Source organism: Trichechus manatus, unplaced genomic scaffold (genome assembly GCF_000243295.1).
Source record: "Trichechus manatus latirostris isolate Lorelei unplaced genomic scaffold, TriManLat1.0 scaffold00083, whole genome shotgun sequence".
Classification (NCBI taxonomy): Eukaryota; Metazoa; Chordata; class Mammalia; order Sirenia; family Trichechidae; genus Trichechus; species Trichechus manatus.
The window spans coordinates 10,650,377-10,675,759 of NW_004444019.1; the positions used below are offsets into that span (position 1 = coordinate 10,650,377).

Sequence of the window (25,383 nt, forward strand, 5' to 3'; positions counted from 1 at the left end):
GTATTTTTGGGAATAATTTTTTTTTTCCTATTCTCCAAGTATTATGGAACCATTAATTCAAAATTTTTTATGTTGTAGAAGTGCTAATCTTAAATTTTTTTGTCCTCATGAATATATGCCAGTGCAAAACATACAAGAAAATATAATTATTCTAATTCCCAAAGGACTGGAAATGTCTAATCATATATTCCAAAGAATAATGTTAATATATATGTATAAAATTCTAAAGTGAAGCCTAGTTTATAACCAATACTTAGGTGATACGTATTAAGTGTAAACCTTGAAGACAGTTTCAAAAGTATTGTACATTTCCATGCAGACTTTAAAAATTACAACACTATATAATTTATGGTAGTTTTATATGACATGTGTTCTAGTGCTCAGGTTAATATGAGGCTGGAAAAGAGGTAAGTAAAATGGAAAATGAATCAAAAGTATAAAAAATAAAATTTAAAATTAAGCCTTGTGCACATTACCAAATAAGCTCAGATATATAGTGGTTTAAAAGTGTTTAAATAAAATATCATTAATTCATGGTGACTTAAAAACCTCACAGACAATTAAAGTAGACTGGAGTGACATTTTCTTATTGTTTTACTTTGTATGAAAATAACTTAAAAATTAACATTCTGAATTGAAAGGAGTATAGAATACAATGATTACATGTAAATAAAAAATCAATGCTGGCCTCAACTTTCCAGTTAATAGAGAAATCATTAGAATAATTCTAACTGTATTTTAAGAATTATGTTTAATATAGTTCTGTTCAGCAAATGTAATTCATTTAAAGCAGAAGGCACATAGTTACTCGTAGTTTACTTCTGCAGATATAGTAGCATAGTGATTCCTGGAATAATCCCAACTATAATTTACACACACATGGATCAGCACAATCTAAGAGGCATCAGGCATCTTGCAGTATTAACCATTTCTGCCAGCCTACCAAATAGGCTTTCCTTGACCTTTATGCTTATAATTGTTATTAAAACTATTCTACCATCTTACTTGTGACTGAACCAATTAGGAAGGCTTGTGTAAACATCAAGTGGAAATTTATGCCTGAAAATACTACTGAAACAATTATTTTTTTTCAAAATCATTTCAAACATTTTAAACAACTTTTTCACAGTCCTTCTTTTACAGACACATACAATGTAAAGCTTAAAGCTGGTTTCAGAGTTCCAGATTCTGATTTTTATAATTGACTTTGAGGTTGAATTTCAGAAATTGCTATCTGAAAAATAATGTTCCTGGAATTTTTAAAATTTATTTTTATTTGCCTAGATTAATTTAGAGGAAGCTGTGTTGTTGCTAGTTGCCGTCGAGTTGATTCCAACTCATGGCTAGCAGAAGATAAGTAGTTGATGTCTTATGTCTTAGGTATTGCTAATTAGCCTCTTAATTATTCTACAAATTACTTTTGTGCAAAAATATATAATAAAATGTATTTTATAAAATACACAACACAGAATATATTGTGATTTGTAGGAAGTTTAAAATTTTAGGTGGTTATGAGAATTACCTTGCACATAAAACAAAAATTAGAATGCAAGAAAACAATGAAACAAAGAAAATTAATTTGTTTCCATTCCCCTAAAAGTGCAAGAAATATCAAAATGAAGTTAGGTTACAAGGTAAGTGGTTAGTAATTCTTAAACTATATACTGATGATTTTGTTGGTACTAGCTAACTCCAGTCTGCTTTAATATGTCAATACTTGCATATTGTTAATCTCATTAAATTGATACTAAAATATCTTTGGAAAAGCAGAGATTAAAGTAATTCTATGTAGTGTAATTCCCAAACCAAGCTGGCCTAGGGTCCGTAAGGTCACAGTGGATAATGGATTAAGCTGAGGTGATGTTAAGTATTTTTTCAGAGCAGTTGATGAGTGTGGCAGGAATGGGTGTTCTCACAAGTCGCTTTCTAACCATATAGTAAATGACCATATATTGAGCTAAATTCAGTATAGAGATAAGAATCTCTATATAGGGTATATATGTGTATATATATTATATATTCACATATATAAAATAACTTCGGCTTTTTTGTTGCAAGCTTAAACCATTTTTAATTTCCAAAGCAATTCATCCTTTTTATTTTATTAACTTTGCTCATGATATTCACCACATCATCTTATTATCAAGAGATGTTTCCATCCTTTTCATTCAGTAAACTCTTTCAGATGTGTTTGTAAAACATATTACTGATTTGTAAAATTTCTGTCATTTTGATTTTCTAGAATTAAGGTATAATATTACCTTTAACATTTTTAATTTCCAAAACCTGCTGTTTTGGTAGTAAAAATATTGTGGTCATTTCAGCCACAATATTAATCTTATCGTTGTCATGTTAAAGTGTTTTGCTATTAAATATATGAAAAATTATTTTTACTGCAGTTTTTATTTTTTTGTATGTATGGTGTTTGACATTCATGCACATTAGTAGTTATCTTAATAGTAACTCCTGTCCATTTCCACACCTGTAAAGATCCAAAAGGATTTTTTACACCACTGACATAAAATGTCGCTGTGATTACCTCAAATAGGGTAGTTTAGCTAATAGGATTTTTAACATACCCTGTTTCTTTTAGTGACATTCCAAGGATTCCTGAGAGCTCCCATCCTCCACTAGAGTCCAGTGAGTATATGATTGCTTTATTATTATAAAATGTATTGAACTAAATTGAATAGTAAAGATTTGCCATTTACTTAGTTATTTGTTACAAATAAACTGGCATTACTATACTAAGGATATCTCCACTGATGTCAGAAGCTGGGGTCCAAGGCAATCAGGAAGCCCAGAGAGGTTCAGTTTTACAATAAGATTTTTCTTTTTCTACTCTTTTTTTTTTGGCTATATGAAAATTTTCCTGGAGATACCCTTCTGCGTCATAACAGTCAGGACCTTCACCCATTCATCCATTGCCTTTGAGTCAATTCCAACTCATAGCAACCCTATAGGACAGAGTGGAACTGCCACATAGGGCTTCTGAGGCTGTAATCTTTATGAAAGCAGACTGCCACATCTTTTATCCAAGGAGCAGCTGGTGGGTTTGAACTACCTACCTTTTGGTTAGCAGCCAAGCACTTTAACCACTGCACTACCAGGCCTGCTTAGGACCTTCACAGAGTTCAAATAATATACTTAGTAATAGTGCTGTTGGCTGTATATAAAAAGTTACTGTGATATTTGAGTATTCTGTTTGATTGCTGATCAGCTCAGTCTCATGAACAGTCTAGTAAAGAAGATAGACACATAACAGATAATTTTAATACATCATGATGAAATTTTGGTTATTATCATGGAAGCGAGTGGGTGAAGTAGAGAAGAGATGAAGTTCATTGGAAGATAAAGAGATTAAGAGACTATAAGGCTAGATGGTTTAAAGAATTATCTACATGGGCATTAAAATCACCCCAGATGGGAAATGATAATGTATGCAATAAAGGATAGACAAGTATGGAAGCTTTCAATGAGAATATGGAAGTGACTCAAATAAATTTACTTTTAAACGGATTGATATTAAATTAGGTAATTAATACTTGGGTTTGATCTCCAAAAGATTTTTATCCAGCTTTTAAAAATAAAAAATACAAGGTCATTTAAAGGGAAAAACAAGTGATGGTGGTAATAAGGAGGAAGAAACTGTGTGGGTAGGATAAACAAAAAACCAGAGATTAGGTTCGTGTATGAAATAGCACACCATCATGTTCTGCACACCTGCTAGAGATTGGCCCAGATTTGGCTTTGAGCTTTCTGATGACCAATACAGAGAGAGAAATAGGACCAATTACACAATTTATAGTATTTTTACAATTAAAAATAAACTGATTTACTATAATATTAGAAACAAATTGATTATTAGAAGCACCAAAGTTTTTGTACTGAGCCCTGAGAAAAAAATTATCTTAAGGATATCCAAAAAAAAAGATGTAATAACAAAGAGTTTTATAGTGCTATTTCTTATAATTAAAAGTCTTCTTGGCGGGGGTGGGGGGGAGCACAAAATGATGCCACATGGCTTAATTTAGGCTTTAATTTTAGAGTATAGAGAAAATATGCGTATGGCATATTCTCTGGCAACAGTATTTTGTAACAAAGGTTTTACTAGCTTTTGAATAACTATGAGTTCAAGGTTTCAATTGCTGGGTTAATAGCATTCTATACCAAACCAAACCCATTGCATCGAGCTGATTCTGACTCATAGCATTCTGTAGACACTGTATAAAACCAAAACCCATCGTCAAGTCCATCCCAACTCATAGCAACCCTATAGGACAGAGTAGAACTGCCCCATACAGCTTCCTAGGCTGTAATCTTTACAGAAGCAGACTGCCACATCTTTCTCCTGTGGAGTGGCTGGGGGTTCAAACCACTGACCTTTTAGTTAGCAGCCAAGCACTTAACCACTGCGCCACCAGGGCAGGGCTTCTACAGACACTCTATACTGCTGATTATGTCAGAGTACACTATAGCAGTAATCTGGGAAAAAGAGTAACTTTCGTTTAAAAAGGGGGAAGAGCCTCACCAAGTGGCTGACCGGAGAGCAGGCCTCTTCCATACACAGTTAAAGCTAGTCACTTGTGAATTACTCCAAGACCAAAAACCCATTGCCGTTGGGTTGATTGCTACTCATAGCAACCCTAGAGGCAGCTCAAGAGATTCGTTTGTAAGATCACAATTGAGAGATCTGGTAAAACTGATTTTAAAATAATTATGACATGTAGGCTTAGATGTGGCTCTTAATTTATACTATATATACAATCATTATAACTCCTAAGTAAACACAGTTCACGATAGGTGATCCCTTAGCCAAGATGATTAACATAACAGGTACTGTTTTCCTTATCACTAAAAGCATGAAGCCTTTTGCTATATGTGTGGTTATAGGAGAGTCTAAGCAGTACAGTGCCTCCAAAAATGCAGGGAATAAATACTTACAAATTGAAACAAATAAATATAATATTTGATTATATGATTTTGAGTACCTTTAAAAATAGGCAGTTAACCAAACAAGACAAAATGATAACCTTCTAGAACTAATCTAATAAAGTATGTTCTGCTATTATCTATGGTACTGAATTATGGTTTTATACAAATAATAGATGCATTTAACATTTTATAAAAAAGACTTATTCCCCACACTTACAAATATGTTACTAAAAATTACTTTAACAGTTTTTTTTTTTTCTTATTTTAGGTTCAAGTTCCTTTGAATCTCAGAAGATGGAAAGGCCTTCCATTTCTGTTATCTCTCCAACAAGTCCTGGAGCTCTGAAAGATGCCCCACAAGTCTTACCAGGGCAACTCTCTGTATGTATCTTTTGTAAATGTTGGAGATCAGTAGTACTTGCTCATTGTTCTGAATCTGTCTTTAAAAATGTCTGGCTTTCCTTTACATCTGTGATAAATACATAGTGATTTGATACCAAAATCTACTTCATCAATTATTCATGTATTTCTTCGTTCATTCTTTTATTCATATACTTATTCAGAAATATTTACTGAGTGCCTACAATGTGTCAGATGTTCTAAATATGAACGTAAATGATAACATAAGTGAATAAAATATCTACTCTGTGTTTATTCTGTGCTAAATCAAAGTCGCTAAGGTAAGCAATTGGTTAGCCATAATCATCTTAAAAAGTCATGTTCCATTTACTTTACAATATTATGAACCTGGAACCTGAGAAATCTAAATCTAAAATATCCTTGTTAACTTCTAAGGACATTTGATGATACTGCATCGCTGCCCACATCACAGCAGGCTCAAAAATATCAAAGATCATGAAGCTGCATGGGACCGGGCAACATTTCCATCTGTTACACATACGGTCGCCATGAGTCAGAGCCAACTTGATGGCAACTAACACAACAACAACGACATAATCATTAAATCACTTTAAAATTGCATTTAGCATTTAAAGACAAAGAGTGATTTAGGATATCCCCCTTATCAGTTAGGGTTTTTCAAAATTTTTATGATTTATTTGCATGACATATGATATGAGAGTAAAAACTGACACAGTAGACCTGCCAGTTGTAAGTCATGTTTAATATGCCTGAAGAGAAAAGTGAAGTTCTAAATGGTTATGTTTTCAAATTGGTATTCTTTTCAGAAATAACATCTATAATTTAATTGCATTGCATTTAAAATTTATTTTTTTTAAATAGTTTAGTATTAATTTTGTGAAATTATAATTTCTCATGACTTTTACAAATAATAATCCCTTTTTGCATTGCTCTTAGGTGAAGCTGTGGTATGATAAAGTGGGACACCAGCTGATTGTAAATGTTCTGCAAGCAACAGATCTACCCCCTAGAGTAGATGGGCGCCCCAGGAATCCCTATGTAAAAATGTATTTTCTTCCAGATAGAAGGTAATGAATAATTTTAGGAAAAAAATATGCTAAAATCTATACTGATAGATAGAATTTCTTCTCCTGGGATGTTATGGAATGTATTTTAAAAATATAATAAATACTTCTTTTTGAGGGAATAAACTACATTATCTCTGGGGGGAAAAATCCCTCAAGGCTTGCATTTCTTTGAAAAGAATCTGCCAGTTCTTTTACATTTAAATTACCTTATTTATACATTTGTCAGTCTTTGATAGCTGTACATCGTTTAGAATGTACCTTGTGTGTGGGCCTGTAATCATAGCTACTGCTTACATAGTAGTTGAAATTAGAGTAGTATTAAACTCTACAGTCTTTTTTAGACTTTTAAAAGTATAAGTTATAAATTAAAAACAGTAAAAATCTCGATGACAGAATTACATGTAGCTGCAGTAGATGGCAGTATATACTTGTTTTTGCTTTTTCATTTACAAAACACTTGTTTTTCAGTGATAAAAGTAAAAGGAGGACCAAAACAGTAAAGAAAGTACTAGAGCCAAAATGGAATCAAACTTTTGTCTATTCACATGTGCATCGTAGAGATTTTAGAGAACGAATGTTAGAAATAACTGTGTGGGATCAACCAAGAGTTCAAGAAGAAGAAAGTGAATTTCTTGGAGAGGTGATGTATATTGTAGATTCAAGTCAAAATGCTTAATGAAGTTTTTTGTAATACATATTAATTATGACTGTTTTTAACTTCATGTTTTGGTAAAACTGTTTCATTTAATTTGATAACTACCCTTTCAGATCCTCATAGAATTGGAGACAGCACTTTTAGATGATGAACCACATTGGTATAAACTTCAGACGCATGATGAGTCCTCACTACCTCTGCCTCAGCCATCACCGTTCATGCCAAGGCGACACGCTCATGGAGAAAGCTCTAGCAAAAAGCTACAAAGTAAGTTAAAAGTCTTTTTGGTTACCAGAAAGTGATTAAGTTGTAGGGATCCAATTTGAGATTAATATTGAAGATATTTTTTTAGATGGTTTATTAGAGATGAGAATATTGGAAAGTTATCTATCTGTATAAAGAAACATGGCAAAATTATTTTCTACATTTTCCCTATGAAAGTCTGCCGTAATGCACATAACATAATAGAGTAATTCTAAAGCTGAAAGTTGAAAAGCTGCTCATTATAATTCTTTGCACAAGACTGATCAAATTGTTGATTGGTTGACTATGATAGAGTAATTTCAGTCATTACTAAAGGGTTGCTGCATATAAAGTCTTAGTCATTTTATTGTTCTTAGGTATTTTTACTGTTGCCATTGATGATAAACATTTTAAAAATCATTAGAAAGTATGTTTGCTTGTTTTTATTCTTCTGCTGATTTGGAATTTTTTTGTGTGTGTATTTCCAATAATTTTTTAATTATGAGTAAATCTTTAATGAAACAACTGAAACATAGAAGTCTGATTTTGGTAATCAAAATATTTTTCTCATGTAATTGGATATTTCATGTTAGTACTTCCTTGATCTATCTTTTCTTCAAAATTAATGCAATATAGTGGATAATTTTGGAACTAATGCATAAGTATTTTATACAGGTCCCTGCTGCCCTTTCATTTAATAAAAGCTCAATAGAGCTCTAGCCAAGAAAGCCTTTTTGAACCTTCCCACTCAGTCCCATCCTCCCTGAACTGAAGAGGGCATATAAATTGAGTAGAAAACTGTGTATATACTTTACTATAGACTTTTATTATTACATTTTAAAAAACAAATTACCTCAATCAAATCTTATTTTATAAAATCCCCTTGGTTCTATATGTCTTCAGTGGCTATAAAGGGAAAATACAGAGAAAATGTTATCTTTGGGGAACAATCATTTCTTTAAAAATTAGGTCAACATTTACTTTGTATCATTTTTGTTCAAAAGAACTGAGTAGTAATGTAAGTATCTTTTGTAAAAAAAACTGAACGTGTCGTTAACATTTTAGAAATCAACCAGACACAGAAGTTATCTGTTTGCCTTTCTGTTGTGCAGGATCTCAGCGAATCAGTGATAGTGACATCTCAGATTATGAGGTTGATGATGGTATTGGAGTAGTTCCTCCAGGTGCGTGGGTGAAGAGCATGGCTTGGCTTCACTGTGCTTCTTTGCTTGTTTTCACTGTCAACTTCCAGATTTGTTCAAGATACTGAACTGGAAATTTGTAGTACAGAGAAATCAGTATTAATTATTCCATGGTGACTTGAGTTCCAAATTGTTTTAAAAAAAAGTTTAAAGAGGACTGAAAAACCAAAAAACCAAACCTGTTGCCGACAAGTCGTTTCCAACTCATAGAAACCCTATAGGACAGAGTAGAACTGCCCCACAGGGTTTCTAAGGAGCAGCTGGATTCAAACTGCCAACCTTTTGGTTAACAGCCAAGCTCTTAACCACTGTTCCACCAGGAGTTCCATACTTACTTAATTTAGTCGGGTTCTTCCTTAGGAGCATGGATAGCTAGGTTAAACAAATCATTACTTCACAATGCTCTGAGCACAAGTGAAAATACGGATTTTGAAAGGTGGTGGTTCATTGTTTTAAATAAAAATTCCATTCTACGGTGTTTTATATTATATTTCTATGACTTTCCTTCCTCCATTTCTGAATATAATGTAGCCCTCCATGGAATATACTGAGAAAGGTGCATGGCAGGGTTTTAAATTGCATGTGGCATGGCTATAAGTTTTAATGCTTTTGTGATGTCTTCGCCACTGATAATTACCTATAATGTGTGTGTATGTTTTATAATAAAGAAGTGCTTTAGAAAGATTCAATATTCATTTGAAGTTAACATATTTTTGTGTTTGTACAAAATTTTTGTGACATTGTGCAGTTCAAATCTGTTTCTCATTTGACTCTTTTGTCACAAAAGTTTGAGTAAAGCAAGCAGTAAGGGCTTATTTTCTTGAGACTAACCCTATACTACTTGCTTAGTCTACTAATAAAAGGTAAGAAAATATTCAAGTAAGAAAAAATTAAAGAGACAAGCCTGGAACTTAAATATGAATCATTAAAGGCAGTTCTTTAGGATAGTATTGTTACATGTCCCCTTCATTTAATTCCACAGATGGGGATGTCTTTAATGTGAGGACAATAATTTTGGTAAAATTGATAGATTCTACACTAGTAACTAAGTTCAGAGTTTGGAGAAGTACACACAATTTTATTAAAACTAGGAAAAAATAGTGAAGAGTTTTCTAAAATCAAGGTTATTATTATTTTTTTTTTGCTTCCTGTAATTCAGAGGATAATGTATTTAATCACTATATGAAAATAGCACATATTCTTAAAACAATAAACTTAGTACAGTGTCCATCTCCATAATTAGGTAATACTTTTCCCTGTCATAGCATCAGTGAGAGTTCTGAATTATTGATAAAGGTGGATAACATTTCATGTTTTACTTTCTGTTTTTGTTTATTTTTAAAAAGGTTGTTCTAATTAAACATTTTACACAGAAATTTTCATGCAAAATTTAACAGCATATTGGTATTTTATGAAATTGGAAAGGTAAAAGTGATATACATTAAATCCATTGGTATATTCAAGTAGGAATCAGATGATTCCTGGTAGGAAAGTCATGAAACTTTTCTAACAAGAATCTTGGCTATTACCAAACAAAAACCAAACCTGTCACCACTGAGTCAGTTCCAACTCATAGCGACCTATAGGACAGAGTAGAACTGCTCCATAGGGTTTCCAAGGAGCAGCTGGTGGATTCAAACTGCTGATGTTTTGATTAGGAGCTGAGCTCTTAACTACTGGGATACCAGGGCTCCAGTTTAATCAGCCTTAATGTTGTCTTTACCAAGTCATCTAAATAGAATATGCTTCTGTAGGTGGTTCCCACATTTTATTCACCTAAAATTTCTTATTATTAATGAGACAGGATAGTGAATGAGTGAATGACTAAATGGCCAATTAAATAAATAAATACTAAAATGATGAGTTTCTTCTCCTTTCTCTGAGAGATTACATTGATAACAACCTCTAAGAAGACAAGATGAGACATATGGAACTCAGTACAGATGGAATTAGTACTTGGACACCACCAAGAAATGCTGAATTCTAAAAACACTTATATTTCATACCAAAATATCTCTCATGGTGTTTGCAAACATGCAATCTCTTTTATCATACTAAAGAAGTGTCTAAATTTTCATTTCAGTAGTACTGTTCATTTTTATTTAGCATTTAAAATATAATGAGACAAATATTTAACAGTATATATCTTAGTCATCTAGTGCTGCTATAATGGAAATACCACAAGTGGATGGCTTTAACAAAGAGACATTTATTTTCTCGCAGTCTAGTAGGCTAGAAGCCCAAATTCAGGGTGTCAGCTCCAGGGGAAGGCTTTCTCTTTCTGTCGGCTCTGGGGGAAGGACCTCGTCATCAATCTTCCCCTTGTCTAGGAGCTTCTTGGCCCAGGAACCTTGGGTCCAAAGGATGCGCTCTGCTCCAGGTGCAGCTTTCTTGATGGTATGAGGTCCCCATGTCTCTGTGCTCGCTTCTCTCTTTTATATCTCCAAAGAGATTGCCTAGAACACAATCTAATCTTGTAGACTGAATCCTGCCTCAGTAACATAACTGCCACTAATCCTATCTCATCAACATCATAGAGATAGGATTTACAAAACACAGGCAAGTCACATCACATGTCAAAATGGTGGAGAATCCTACAATACTGGGAATCATGACCTAGCCATACTGATACACACATTTTGGGGAGATATAATTCAATCCATGACATTCCACCCTTTGGCCTCCAGAAATTCATGTCCTTGCCATGTGTAAAACACATTCACACCATCATATCATAGCAGAAGTCTTAAATCAACTCCAAGTGCATATTCCATCCTGAGGCAAAATTCCTCTTCATCTGTGAAATCTAGAATACAGGTTGTCCAATTCCAAAGTAAAACAGTGGAACAGGCACACACTAGGTATTTCCATTACAGATAAACATTTCCGTTACAAATGGAGGGAAAAAAGGCATAATAGGCACCAAGCAAGTCAGCAGAACACGTTACATTAGCCTCAAGATTTGAAAATAATCTTCTGTTCTCTGAGACCATTTACACAGTAGCTCTGCCTGCCAGACTATAGGTATTGGCCACACTGTCCGGATTCTGAGTGGAGGTCCCTTGGCTCTGAGCTTCAGCTCTGCCTTCCCGGCCCACTGGAACAGCAACTCTGCTCCCTGAGCTTTAGGTGCACCATTCTCCTAGTCCATCTGAGTGGCTCCTCCACCCTTAGAAACTCCAGAGTCCATGGCTCCACCCTTTGAGACCCCAGAGGTCATGGCCGTACTCTTTGAGACCAAGGCAGCTCTGTTTCCTGTGTTCCTTGTCTCTCAGCTTCTGCTTCCTGGTCCTTGGCCTCTCCGTCCTTCAGGCCCCTCTGCCCACATCTGCCCTGCTTGAGCAAGTGTTCCAAAGCTCTGTAGCTCAACTGATAAGTGCCTGGAGACACCCCACTCTGCCAGTTAACTTCAGCTGGGAGGCACTCAACTCTCTTGCTCTGTGGGTTGGCAAGTCTAGCTCCACCGATAAGTGCCTGGAGGTACCCCACTCCACCAGGAAACCTCCTGCACACAGCTCTCTCACTCTGTGGGTTGTCTCCAGAGCTATCTCTCACTAGTCTTCTGGTTCTGCTTCTGCTGCTTCTCTGCAGCTGCCATTTCTCTGCTGCTGCTTTTCGCCATATGTGAAACAGCTCCCCTCACTTCCTTTTGAGCCCTCATGAGAATTGTCTTTGAAGTCCATAATTCCACCAACACTCTCTTCAAGGCAATCTTAAAACTCTTCCAGCCTCTACCCATTCACAGTTTCAAAACTGCTTCCACATTTTAGGTGTCTGTTAGAGTAGCACCCCATTCCTGGTACCAAATTCTGTCTTAGTCATTTAGTGCTGCTATAACAGAAATACCACAAGTGGATGGCTTTAACAAAGAGACATTTATTTTCTCACAGTCTGGTAGGCAGAAGTCTAAATTCAGGGTGTCAGCTCCAGGGGAAGGCTTTCTCTGTCTGTCAGCTCTTGGGGAAGGTCCTTATCATCAATCTTCCCCTTGTCTAGGAGCTTCTCAGCGAAGGAACCTCAGGTCCAAAGGACACGCTCTACTCCAGGTGCTGCTTTCTTGGTGGTTTGAGGTCCCCATGTCTCTGGGCTTGCTTCTCTCTTTTATATCTCACAAGAGATTGGCTTAAGACACAATCTAATCTTGTACATTGAAACCTGCCTCATTAACATAACTGCCACTAACCTCATTTCATTAACATTATAGAGATAGGATTTATAAAACACAGGAAAGTCACATCAGATGACAAAATGGTGGACGGTGGACAATCACACAATACTGGGAATCATGGCCTAGCCAAACTGATACACATATTTTTGGGGGACATAATTCAATCCATGATAGTATATAACTAATAAATTACATAACCAGTAAGTAATATTTTATGTTTTAGAGGTCTCCTCATAAATTAATAAAGGGAGTAAGGCAATTTGTTTATGTTTTCAAATGTATTCTTCATTGATCCAGAATACATATATGGTAGGTTATAAAGTTGTATACATGTGGCAAATATAATGTTGCAAAACACACACTAATATACAATACATTTAACATAAAAAGGAAAGATGAAACATTGGTAAAATAAGGACAGTGAGTTAAATAAGTTTAGGTGTAGGGATAAGTTAATAAATAAATGCACCATGCATTCCCACAAACTTTTGGAAGTTGATTACAAATTTTGATTCTTCATTTTTTAGTATCCAGTAGAAAGAACATATTTGTTTAGATATGCATGCCAGTTCTACATATGCTTAATGTACTCAGTGAAGTCCTGGTTGCATATGCCCAGAAAAAGCTCAGAAGCTTCATTCTAAATGATTTCCCATAGCTGAACTTTAAACTTTCTGTCTAATACCTTGACTTTTTGCCTTTGGCCGTGGAATTTTTTATTTTATTTTTAACAAGAGAAAATAATGACTCGCGAAAAAATAAGTATTTGCTCTAAATTGTCATTATGTATTTGAGATTACTGTTCTATCATAATCAAATCAGAGATGATATAAACATTTCTACTTCAAGGGAGAGGTTGACTGTTGGGGTTTATTTTTAATTGTAGTTATGTTAACTATATTGACTTAATTATCCTGGTAATTAATATAATTATGGAATAGTTTCAGGTGCCCGGGGTAGATTTGATGATTGGTTCTTCAGCAGCGCTAATTTTCTCTGCATTATTGCCATAGTCGTCTTCACTCATACACTATATACATTTAACAATTACAGTATTATCTGCAGTTTGCAAAATTCATGATCAGTGTTTGTAATAGTGACAATCTGCTACTCTTTATTGTAGATTAAAATTGCTATGATATTATTTTCATTTTTCTTATTAGTGAGGCCCTGTGCAATTCAATTAAAATAATTATCTTTTGGAAGAAAAATTCAAATAACATTTAAAGAAACACCAAATTTCTAAGCATTGACTTGTATATTAACTATAGTTCATTGTCAAGTGTTTTATTTGTGTTGTTGAAAGTCACTAACTCATTCATTCTTTAAATTTAAAATAGTATCCCAACTCATCACACTGTCTGAGGCATCAACTATCATATTCATTTTCACCATGGTACCTTTGGTCCAAACTGTAACCTGTTCTTATGCATGTATATGTTACACTCTCTGTGTACGTATACTTAATAATTTTGAAGATAAGGCCAATAGTACTACTGATTGCATGGCATTTCATCTTAATAGGTCAGTGGCTGCTTTAAATGTAATTTTATATCTCCACATTAATATTTTCATTGTATAAGAATACTGATGAACTTTTTTGTGTACTCTTGCCAGTAGGTTATAGGTCTAGTGCTAGAGAAAGTAAATCTACAACATTAACTGTGCCAGAACAGCAAAGAACAACTCATCACCGCTCACGTTCAGTGTCTCCTCATCGCGGCGATGATCAGGGAAGGCCGCGTTCACGTTTACCAAATGTGCCATTACAGAGGTAGGCTTTGAAACGGACTCAGTGTTTCTGACTTTTTTGTTTTTTAGTATAATATAAATTGCCACAAGACTTTAATTGAAATGAAATAATGGTTTGATCAGTCAATTTTTTCAGAATCATTTCTAGGCAAAATGGCTTTTAATACCCAATCTATGCAACATTTTGTTCTTTAATCTTAAGAAATTTCTCAGAAAGTGGAAGAAGTTTATGTCCCAGCACAATTTTTGAATAACTGTGGTGTATTTTGTTTGTGAGCTTTGTCTCCATTCAGGAGAAATGTATGCTAATGAGTCAGAACTGTAGAATGAAGTGGCCAAGGATAAGGTTAAGAGACAGAATATATTTTTCAGAAATTTAGAATTGTCTCTTTGAAGGACTTTAGATGCTTGGAAAAAAAACAAAATGTATAATTTAGTACTTTATTTCATCTTACCCTGAAATACACTTCTGAAATTTTAATTAACTACTCATATGAAAACTGTGGTCCTTTATTGATTGAAGTGCAAATGAAAGTTGGAGAGATGCAGCTTAGACAAAATATGTACTCCTAGAGAATACCAGAAAACTAAACCCAGTGCAGTCGAGTCTATTCCTACACAAGGTGACCCTATAGGACACAGTAGAACTGTCCTATAGATTTCCAAGGAGCAGCTGGTACATTTAAACTGCCAACTTTTTGGTTAGCAGCCGAGCTGTTAACCACTATGCCACCATGATGCTACTCCTAGACAATAAATACTCTTAACTCATTGACAAAATAGATTTTTGGTCATGATGCCAACACTTTTCAGGCCATGTCAATTGTTTGCCAACTCGGTTGTTGTCAATTCTTTCACCTTAGTCTGTCTGCCTTTTTGGAAAGATGGCACTCTTGGACACATATGAATTTTTGTATCATTTTAGGAGTTTAGATGAAATTCATCCAACAAGAAGGTCACGTTCTCCAACCAGACACCATGATGCCTCCCGAAGTCCAGTTGATCACAGATCCAGAGATGTGGATAGTCAGTATTTATCAGAACAAGACAGGTATTTGTCCAAATTATGATCTCAACATTATAAATTTTCTTTTGCTCTGTTTTAATATATGGCAGATATCTTGGCATAGTACATTAGAGAATAAAAGTATGTCATCGTTCAAAACTGAACTATTCTTAAGGAACAATTGTTAAGATATTCTAATAGAAATGCAACACTAGGAAATACTTGGCTAACATTGTATTGTCATATTTATTTATTTATTTATTTATTTATTTATTACAAAATCAAAATTTATGTATAGCCAGTTTAAAATGTATAGCTTTTCATTGACTTAGATGCTGACTTAAATTCTAGAAGGGAACCTGCTATAATTTCTATAATATTTTCAAATATTTTATTTTTTGCAAGCCTCAGTGTTTGGAATGTTATTTATGTAGTTGTCAAGATAGTTTTGGTTACGGGTCATCTGAAAGACAGTTAATATTGTAGAGTTTCTGTGAGAACTTTGGCAATAAAGAATAAGGTTTTTGTTATAACCTCTTTTTCCATAAAATGTGTTTACATAAAAAGTCTATAAAGTATAAAATATAGTGATGGATTCTTTCTTATATGGATATGTACTTAAATTTAGTTCTGCATATATTTATGAACAAATATTTCATGAACACAATTACTGTAAGTCTATGTCATGGCTGTCTTGTTCTACATGCCCACAGACTTTCTTCATAGAGTTAAACCACATACTCATACCATATGCCTAAATCACAAGCTCAGTATCCTATTCTAGGTTTTATGAGACCCACCTTGTTCAATATTCTCTGCTAGTTTTTTGAAGTGGAAAAACTTTGAGTGATGAGTAGGGAAGTGATAATGGAGTTGAGTGATTATTTTGTTGCCGTGTAGTCAGGGACAGAGTAGAGGTTCTTACTTCCCTAATTATCACCCCACTATGCCATGCTTTTGAAAGAGTGGAGTCACAGTGGGTACTGGAACAGGGGACCACTCTGAGGAGTAGGACTCCAGACTACTCAGCTTGAGTTAGGTGAGGGCCACTTTATCAACACTCATTTGGGCCACCGTGAATTTAGGTGAGGAGGGAAAACAAAGACCTTCTTGGTCAGGGTATTCAATATAGTGAAGTTAACTTCAGTGTAGAAAAAGTATGAATTTTAAAATAAAATGAGCCTAATCAGTTACCAAATTCTGGATTGGTTAAAAAAATAATAGTATGACATTGTATTTTCAGTGGCTATAAAAGCAAAGAAAACTGTCATCCTTTAAGTTACTAAATAGAAATAAAAACTTTCAGGGTTTCCATTAATATCAGAAAGGCCGTATTTATAAGCCTTTAAAAAGTCATTAAAAAACCCAATTATCTAGAAGTAGATTTCTGTATCTTATTTGGGAAAGACTTACTTTGGTGTTTTATTTTTATTATTTGTTTGTTTTGATATTCTGTAAGATAATATTTAACTATAACAGCAAATGAGCAGCAACTAGGACTTCTACCATAATGTTTGTACTTTATTGTTTAAGTTTTTAAAATACTGTCATGTTTATTTTTGTTTAACCTTTCAAGCAAATACGCTAGTGCAGACAATCTAGTTTCTTCCCTTTTTGTTTTCATTGGCATACCATTGGCATAACCCATGTCATTTATTGCCTCATACTTTATATCTGTTTCACTCACCACCCATCCTGTCTGTGCAGTGAGCTTCTTATGCTGCCCAGAGCAAAACGAGGACGAAGTGCAGAATGCCTACACACTACCAGGTAAATACAGGGATTTGGTGACAGTGACTGTTGTGTGATGACTCACTTTCCATTCTGCTATTCTTCTATCTCTCCCTTAGTGGTATTGTTACAAATAGGTAAAATAAATCTCCCAAGTATTTGATATTTGTTTTGTTTTATATGAAAATCATGGAAAAGGGCCCAAATATATTTCACTTCTGCTCCAGGCAGACTAATTTGCTATCTGTATATTCAAAAGTAAGAGACTGAAGAGCCTCTTTGGAACTGGCCCAATTCTACAATTAAAATTCTAAGAAAAGCCATTCCACATTCCCCCACCCCCAACACACACACATATAGCTGTCTAGTCACAAAAGCTCTGATCTTCTATGCATGGCATTGTGATTGTTTTTATGATTGTAATTTTGTTTTGTTTTAGCTTTTTTATTTCCCTTTGGAATTTGTTGTTACTTATATTCTGTTTACTTTTAATAAAATCTTTACCAGTTCGTTATTAGTGGCTGAGCTTCAGCTCCCTTCTTGATAAAGAGTGAGGGTGCTTGGCCTATTAACTTCTAAAACTACCCTGGTTCTCCTCAAAATGAGAAACACTGCCATTCAATCTCTCCTATAAAGGCATGTAACAATGTGATACCTCCGTAAAGATGAGGTGACAAAAAGGGATGTAATATTTGCCTCTGAATTGGAGCTTAGAAACTGAAGCTTTATTTTAGTCTCGTTTCATCTTAAATTTCATATCTGAAATAAAAACTCCCACAGATTATGCATAGAATATAGTCTGTAAATATTTATTAGCAATTTGTAGTGAACAGAAAGCCAAGAAGTAGTAAGTCATTCAGACAAACAGACAAACTCTTTCAATTTGTGGCCAATAAAAAGTAACTAGGAAACCGCTATAACTGGAAGACCTGTGATGCAAGGACAAATGTAAGATTCAGTTTGTCCACATGGAGCATTGTGGTTCTGCTTGGTAATACAAACAGGATTGGACTAGTAAGAATTCTTTAAATTTTAACAAGTATAAAATTATCCTATTGATAAGTACTGCCCTGTTTTCTTTGGGTGCCACAGGAAAAACTCAGGCAATATTAGTTCTGTTTGCCAAGAGAAAAAATACAAAATCATAAATATTATAAAAACTAACTCAAATTCTTTACAAGGCTACACTGTCCAGGCTTACTATTAGTTGTTTCTCCCAACAAATAGTTTGTCAATAGGAATAATTTGTTTAAAAATTCAGGAAGCTTTCTCGTAGGCCTGTTGATGTGACCACAACTTAAAAAAAAAAAAAGAACTTTATATTTATTAGGTTCCTGGTGTGTGCCTGGCACTGAGTATGTAGGTACTTACATAATGACATCAGTTGTCTAAATAAAATAGCTACAGATCTTTTTTCTTTCCCTCTTTCATATTTTATGTTTCTACAGGTGAAATATCAGGAAATGCAAAATATGATATACTCATAGTTATATCATGTTGTACTATCTTATCTCTAAAATTGATGCTTTGCTAATAATTCTGTACTCCCTTTCTCCTATTTGTTTAAAAGATGTAACCAATTTGTTGACTTTACATTTCCTGATTTAGGCAAATAATCATATTTATATGTATAAAATTTAAAAATAGATGAATATTCTGTTAAGGCAGATCAAGTCCTGTTACTGATATTATCAGAATAAGATGTGACATGGAAGCTGATCCAAAACATGTGTTACTCTTCCATGTTTGTACTTATGTTTTTATAAAACATTTTACTTATATTTGAATAAAAAGATATACCAACATATATATATATAAATAACTACAGCTTTCTATGAATAATATCAACAATGTAGCTTTATTATTTACAATAATGAATAATATAAAATTACAGAAATGTATTATTAGTATAACCATCTGTGGCTGTAATCTTAAAGCTCTCAGAATGCATCATATTATATTCACTTAGGACTTTTCAAAATAAAATTTGAGAATTTACTACTTTCTAGAAAACTTAAGGAAAATAATATTTGTTTACTGAGCACCAAGTACAGGGTTAAGTATTTAATGTACTTTATCTCAATTTCTTGACAGTAATTATATGATATAGATATTACTATCCTCATTTACAGATGAGTAAAAATGCCGAGAAAGTTTAATTTTATAAGTAACAGAGTGAGAATTCATAATCTACTTGACATTTTCTGCTAAACGAGTATTTCCAAAAATATGTCCTGAGGAATTGGTCTTCTGAGATGTTCCACCAATAAGAGAGTCTGTGAGTCAAATAGACTTTGGGAACTTTGCATATTAAAGCCCATCCTGGAGATTTACAATGCACAGCATATTAAAATCAAGCACTAAAGAAATCTGTCTCATGTTGTTTAATCCATTTTCCCCAAAATTATTTAACCATCAAACCCTTTCTTCATAAAGCATGTTCTGAGACAGCACTGTTGTGCAAAAAATGCTGTAGTTGCTCCACTATGTCTCAGATACTTTATACCTGTTATCTCATTTAAGTCTAACAGTATCCCTGTAAGTAGATATCCACCCCCCAACCCCATCATACAGATGTGGAAACAGGGTTAGGGACCTCAGCTGAACTAGCCAGGTTCACAGCCAGTAAGTGGCAAAGCCAAGGCCTGAACTTGGACTTTCAGACTATAGTTCCATTTATATGTCCCATTCTATGCTAACCCATCTTAGAGTATTCTTTAAGAAATCATGTTGAGCCAATTGCTTAGAAAAGTTATATAGCAGCCTGTTACTAAAGATACTTGCCTAAGGTAAGAAGTAGAAAAGACTTTGTTTTGTCTCTAAAGCAGACTGAATCCTTAGTTTCAGTAACATTTGTCTTAAATTTGTACTGCAATGTGATCCTCTGATGCATTTTAAATTGAAGCTTTAAGAAATTTCCTTTGATTTGACTATTAGTATTAACATTAATAAACCAATAGGGTATTTGCTATTTAGTCTGCCCTCAGTAAATGTTTACTCCCTTACCTATTTATCATACTTCAATGAAAGCTGAAGTGAACAATGGACTTTCTTAATCAGCAATTACATTTGTAGGAACAATGTTAAATTATTAAAAATAATAATAGTAATAAATTGACTTGACCTAGTTTGCCCTTGGTATAGACAGCCCAAGAAGACCTCGTAGATTTTAAAGAAATTCAGGAAAAGTTGGGCCTTGTTTCTGCCAATTCAAAAATTCAAATTCTGGTTTGCATCTAATGCCTATCTCACCCAGTTTCCAGTGGTAAATTTTTCTTGTGGCTGGATTTGGATCCCGAAGCTGATAAATGGAAAGCATTTGCTCCTTTGCAGTCAGTTCTTGACCTTTTGCTCTTTCCTTTCTTTACTGCTATCCAATACCGTAACCAACCCCGTCCGTGTAATGCTGGGCAACTCTACTTATTAGAGTATTAACTCTTTAGTCATATTTTAACACCCAAATTACATAAATTATTTGATTAGCATGTTTAGCTATGAATTGTTTACTTCCCTAGAAGCAGGCATGATATTAAATCAAGGAATAAATAGTAAATTTAAATATTGGTTAAAAGTAATTAATAAAATTTAGTTAGGAGATATTTTTTGTAATTGAGTTAATGAAATTATAATTTTAATTATAATTTATATTAATTATGAAGTCATGTCTATTATTTCATATTTTAATAATTCTAATCCTTGCTTCAAATAATTATTTTGGTGGTTCTGAGAAAAAAAAAACAAAAAAGAACCATCTCTGTCTGTAGCTTTACAGCCCTTTAATTTCTTCATATCTTAATAAAATTTGCTTCATATATGTTTGTCCGTTTCCTGCGTGTTTGTATTGCCATGTTCCAGACATCTTGTTAGGCACTATAAAACATTACCACTCAAGATGCCTTTGTTAGAGAATGGTTCTCACTCGAATATTTACAGGTAAAAGCCATAACAGTGAGTCCCAGTTATAAACTAACCCCTAATCCTTAATCCCTTGCCTGCAAAAATAGCAAATTTACATTCTAGTAAAACATCAACATTTCCCTTTGAAATTAATTATACACAGTTACATTAAATTAATGATATCTAAAAACAGTTTTAATTATAAAACTTATTAATTCTAGAATATGTCTGTAAATAAACCCTACTCACTCAAATACACAAGTTCTAGTTGTCTTCTTTGTTATATGCTGGTTGTTTTACTTGTTGATTTTAATTATGGTAATTTTTTTTAATAATTTTATTTTGTGAAGCTCAATTTTGTGTGTACGTACTAAAGCCAAATTAGTGACTAGACAGAACATGTCCCTTCATCCTGAATGCTTTAACTCAAGAATATTGAGAAATACTGATGAATTGTTGGTTAGGTAAGAACTCGTGGAAGTGCTGCTGTCTTCCACTTCCCTTGTCTAGTGTTGTGAACCAAAATAGTTGAGTGCTAAAATTATTTCTCCTCTGATGTCCTTCATTTTGTTTTGGTGTGGCATCTGTTCTTGGTAATGAAGTTTTAGACATTTTGTTTCAGTGCTTCCTGTACCCAGTTTTTTCATAAGTAGGTGTGATTTAGTCTCATTTTTCAGTCTGAGACCCTTTTTAAAAAATTATGCAAAGCAATTCAAGCATAATCTTTGTTTAGTTTCATTTTCTAAACAAAATTTTGCACTGCCATCCTGTCAGCTCTCTCACACCCTTATGAACTGAATCACAGTGATTCTACATTTTATGTAAAGGGGACATTATTTTATGCTTTACTCTCTAACATGGTCTTCCTTTCTTTGTTTTCTTTGTCTTTCTCTTCTACCACTGGATGCAATGCACTGGCACTAGTGAACTGCAGCCCTCCCTTGACAGGGCTAGGAGTGCTAGTACCAACTGCTTGAGACCAGATACTAGTTTGCGTTCACCAGAACGAGAAAGGTATAAAATAAAGACTTTCTTAATTTCTTAGCATTTGTCCTAGTGGGTTTTTTGTTTTTTTCCAATCACTTTGTTTTGTTCCATGTGAGTCTTTCATGGGTTTATTCATTCATACTCACTTTGCTAACTGTCTATACTCCCCTCCCTTATATATGTCTATGTAGAGATATGAGTATGTGGCAAAGCACACATACCCATATTTCTATGTATGTTGTTGCAAATGATGTGATGTAATTTGTAACTGCTTCCGGCTGCTGCTTTCTCCCTTTTGTTGCTGTTCAGTAGTTTTATTTACAAACTACTTAGGGAGCCTTCAGTATGCTGATAATGTTACAAGGTCCAGTGAGTTACCTTATGTGAAGGGGAGAATCACTTTTCTATTAGTTCCACTGATAAATAGTACTTACAGGTTTAACAGAAATCTTTCATAGTCTCAACACAGGAATTTTGTTTAGACAGAATGCTTCCCTTACGCATCTATATTTATTTTTTAACCAGCACAGTCTTTAATATATAGCATGTTCTTGCATTGTATTATATTTTGACACCAAAAAAACAGGATGTTCATCATAGATTTCCTAATACTTTACAAAAATAAATACACATAGTATATATATATTTACACACACACAATTTTACTTAAAAATTTGAATTGGTTGATTAATAAATAATTCTGATTTTAATTCAAATGCATTCAATGATTATATGTTATACTGTCACCTAATTGTGAGTAGCTAATTTTTCCGTTATGATGGAACGTTCTATTCCAATAAGCTTGGTTATAATTTATAGTCTTGGTTATAATTTTTGTCTCTTCTTCATTAGAAGTCATTCAGATGAAATTTGCAGACTAGCTCTTTATATACTCCGAAGAAAAAAAAACCCACTTCTTCAGAGTCTTCTTAAAGCTTTTCCTTAGCAATCTTTCTAGTTTTGTACTATTCATTTATATTTTGTATTCCTTTACATTTATAATAGGCATTTTAGTTGAAATGACTATAGACTTCTAAAATCACAATTGTAGTTGTTTGTCTTTTCCCTATATTACCCAAAAAAGTAATTAAAAAGTAGCAAGCAAAATCTTTTTACATTTTTTAGTTATAATTTCCTTATGTGTTTCTGGTTAGTTTTAAAACAAGGATAGGATTGTGTAAGTCAGTGGAAGTTTTTGCCTGTTGCAGCCTTATTATTTTTAATAGCTATATTGGTACTGTCTAATAGAAATATAGCCACTTGTAGAATTGTCAACTTTCTTGTAACCATATTAAAAAGGGTGAAGTTAATTTTAATAATTTAACTCAGTATATCAAAATAATGACATTTTGACATGTAATCAATATGACAATTATTAGTGAGATATTTTACATTCTTTTTTTCATACTAAGTCTTTGAAATCTAGTGTACATTTTAGACTTACAGAACTTCCCAATTTGAACTAACCACATTTGGTTGCTCAGTAGCCACATGGGGCTCATGACTACTGTATCAGACAGCACATGTCTATTTCTGTGGTGAAGCCTATCTAGCACTTGTTTCCCTGTAACACTGAAACCATAGAGATAAAAAATCTACGTGTTGATGAATTTAATCTCTTAGATAATACCCTTAAACAGGTTAACCTGGAGGCAAGTAATTGGGCCACAATCACGACCTATTTTGATTGACACAGGTCGGCGTTAGTTTTGAGTGTACTTACCATTGATAGAAGAAACATAGGAATTGAAAACCTATATTCACTCTTTATATTGAATAATGGGAAATTTTCCATTAAAGAAATCAAAAGGGACAGAGATTCATATTATCAAAAGTGTTAATTTATTGGGGTCATTTCGTTGCCAAGAAGAAGATAAAGTGAGATAAGTTTTCATCAAGTAAATTATACAAGTTGTAGATATTATTTTGAGGATGGGGATCACAAATATCCATTTGTGCACACACTTCTAAGCAGCTTCTAAGCAGAACATAACAGTATCAACAGAGGTGACTTTGTTCTCTTTGTAAAATACATCTAAAGTCTCCAGACAAGATATGCAGGTGGTAGGGAGAAGGCAGCTTAGTGGGTTTTTCAGGCTACTTAACTTCTCTAGTTGACCCTAGGGCTTATTATGTTAATGCTCAATATGTACATAATAGATAAAATGTAGAAAAAATAAAACATAATTTCATATTCTTAAGATAATAACATATTTCCAAATCCTTATGAACTAGTAAGGTTAAACAATTTGCTGATTTAACCTATTTTGATTGACATTTATATGCTGTTTTGCCAATTTAAACCTGAAGTAGCCTCACTAAGTTTTAAGACAAATTAGATTTTGTGTTAGCACAAAGAGTGAAATTGTCAAAACGGTCTCAATACCCAACACTAAACTTTACTAACGATTTAAAAGATAAAGGAAGCACCAGGCACAGATGAAGCAACCTTTTCCTAAAGGAGCCTGAAACTATCAGATCCATCTCTTGTATCTTACTAGCTTGGTTTGGCCCAGGTTAACAGATGTGTTTTGAGCAGTGCATGTGGAAACGTTGTTTGCAAAGGAAGCCATTTCAGTTTTAGAATTCCTCCATTTTATATTCTGTTGATTACACAGAGAGAGAAAAAAAAAAAAAGTGTACTGATTACCCATTCCTGAAAATAGTGATGCCCCTTAAATCAAGAAATTCCAAGTTAATTTATAATAAACTATCAAGAAAGACCAATTATATCCTACCAAACACATTTTATAGATAAGGACTGTCATTGTTTCACTAGCAAATACCACTGCATGTTAACAAGGAGGCCTAGTCATGGTCCTTGTACTCACTTGCCTCTTTATCAGGCGCACTTGTGGTTAGTCATTCCCCTGGCTTCCCTACTACGGAAGGAGTTAAAGGCCTGTTACACTTTTCCTTCCCAGGTTTTGAAACAAATTAGTGTTTAAAAGTTCAGTGACATGAATTTTAGAGCGCAGAAGGTTAATTTTCTTTGATGTTTTGTGTTCTTCCTTGACCTTTCATAGCATTCATAGCCTAACAAGGCTCATGAAAAGATAGTCTAGGCTTCCTGCCTGCACTGTTTACCCTCCAGTAACTCCTTAACTTTCTGCAGTCTGCCTTCTACTACATCCCACTGCTCTACCACCATGCCAGCATTATTCTGTGGGTTACATTTGGCTCCCTAATCATACAGCAGCATCTTGCAGCATTTTACATTTACCTCTGTGTCATTTGAACTTCTCTTACCTAAAGTACTGTCTACAGATTTTCTTATGCCTCTGTTACGATGCAGTCTCCTTTGCAGGCTTCTCTTCCCCCCCACCCCCATCCCATACTGATAAGTATTTCCGTAGCTC

The 25,383-nt window shown here is 33.9% G+C and overlaps 1 protein-coding gene across 50 annotated transcripts in view; it reads left to right on the forward strand.

Annotated features, from left to right (window-relative positions):
• The window catches only part of RIMS1 (regulating synaptic membrane exocytosis 1), a 504,415-nt gene that overhangs the window by 331,452 nt on the left and 147,580 nt on the right, over window positions 1-25,383 (forward strand). For 17 of the 50 annotated variants that reach the window (XM_004381368.1, XM_023735890.1, XM_023735886.1 and 14 more), the window contains exons 6-15: window positions 2,594-2,640; window positions 5,204-5,316; window positions 6,253-6,383; window positions 6,852-7,023; window positions 7,152-7,305; window positions 8,394-8,465; window positions 14,269-14,425; window positions 15,329-15,454; window positions 17,117-17,179; window positions 21,962-22,051. In XM_004381368.1, the coding sequence (XP_004381425.1) occupies window positions 2,594-2,640; window positions 5,204-5,316; window positions 6,253-6,383; window positions 6,852-7,023; window positions 7,152-7,305; window positions 8,394-8,465; window positions 14,269-14,425; window positions 15,329-15,454; window positions 17,117-17,179; window positions 21,962-22,051 (1,125 nt within the window). Of the gene's footprint in view, window positions 1-2,593; window positions 2,641-5,203; window positions 5,317-6,252; window positions 6,384-6,851; window positions 7,024-7,151; window positions 7,306-8,393; window positions 8,466-14,268; window positions 14,426-15,328; window positions 15,455-17,116; window positions 17,180-20,995; window positions 21,074-21,387; window positions 21,502-21,961; window positions 22,052-25,383 lie in introns of all 50 variants that reach the window. The other 33 variants (XM_004381366.1, XM_023735891.1, XM_023735917.1 and 30 more) reach the window with 11 other exon arrangements.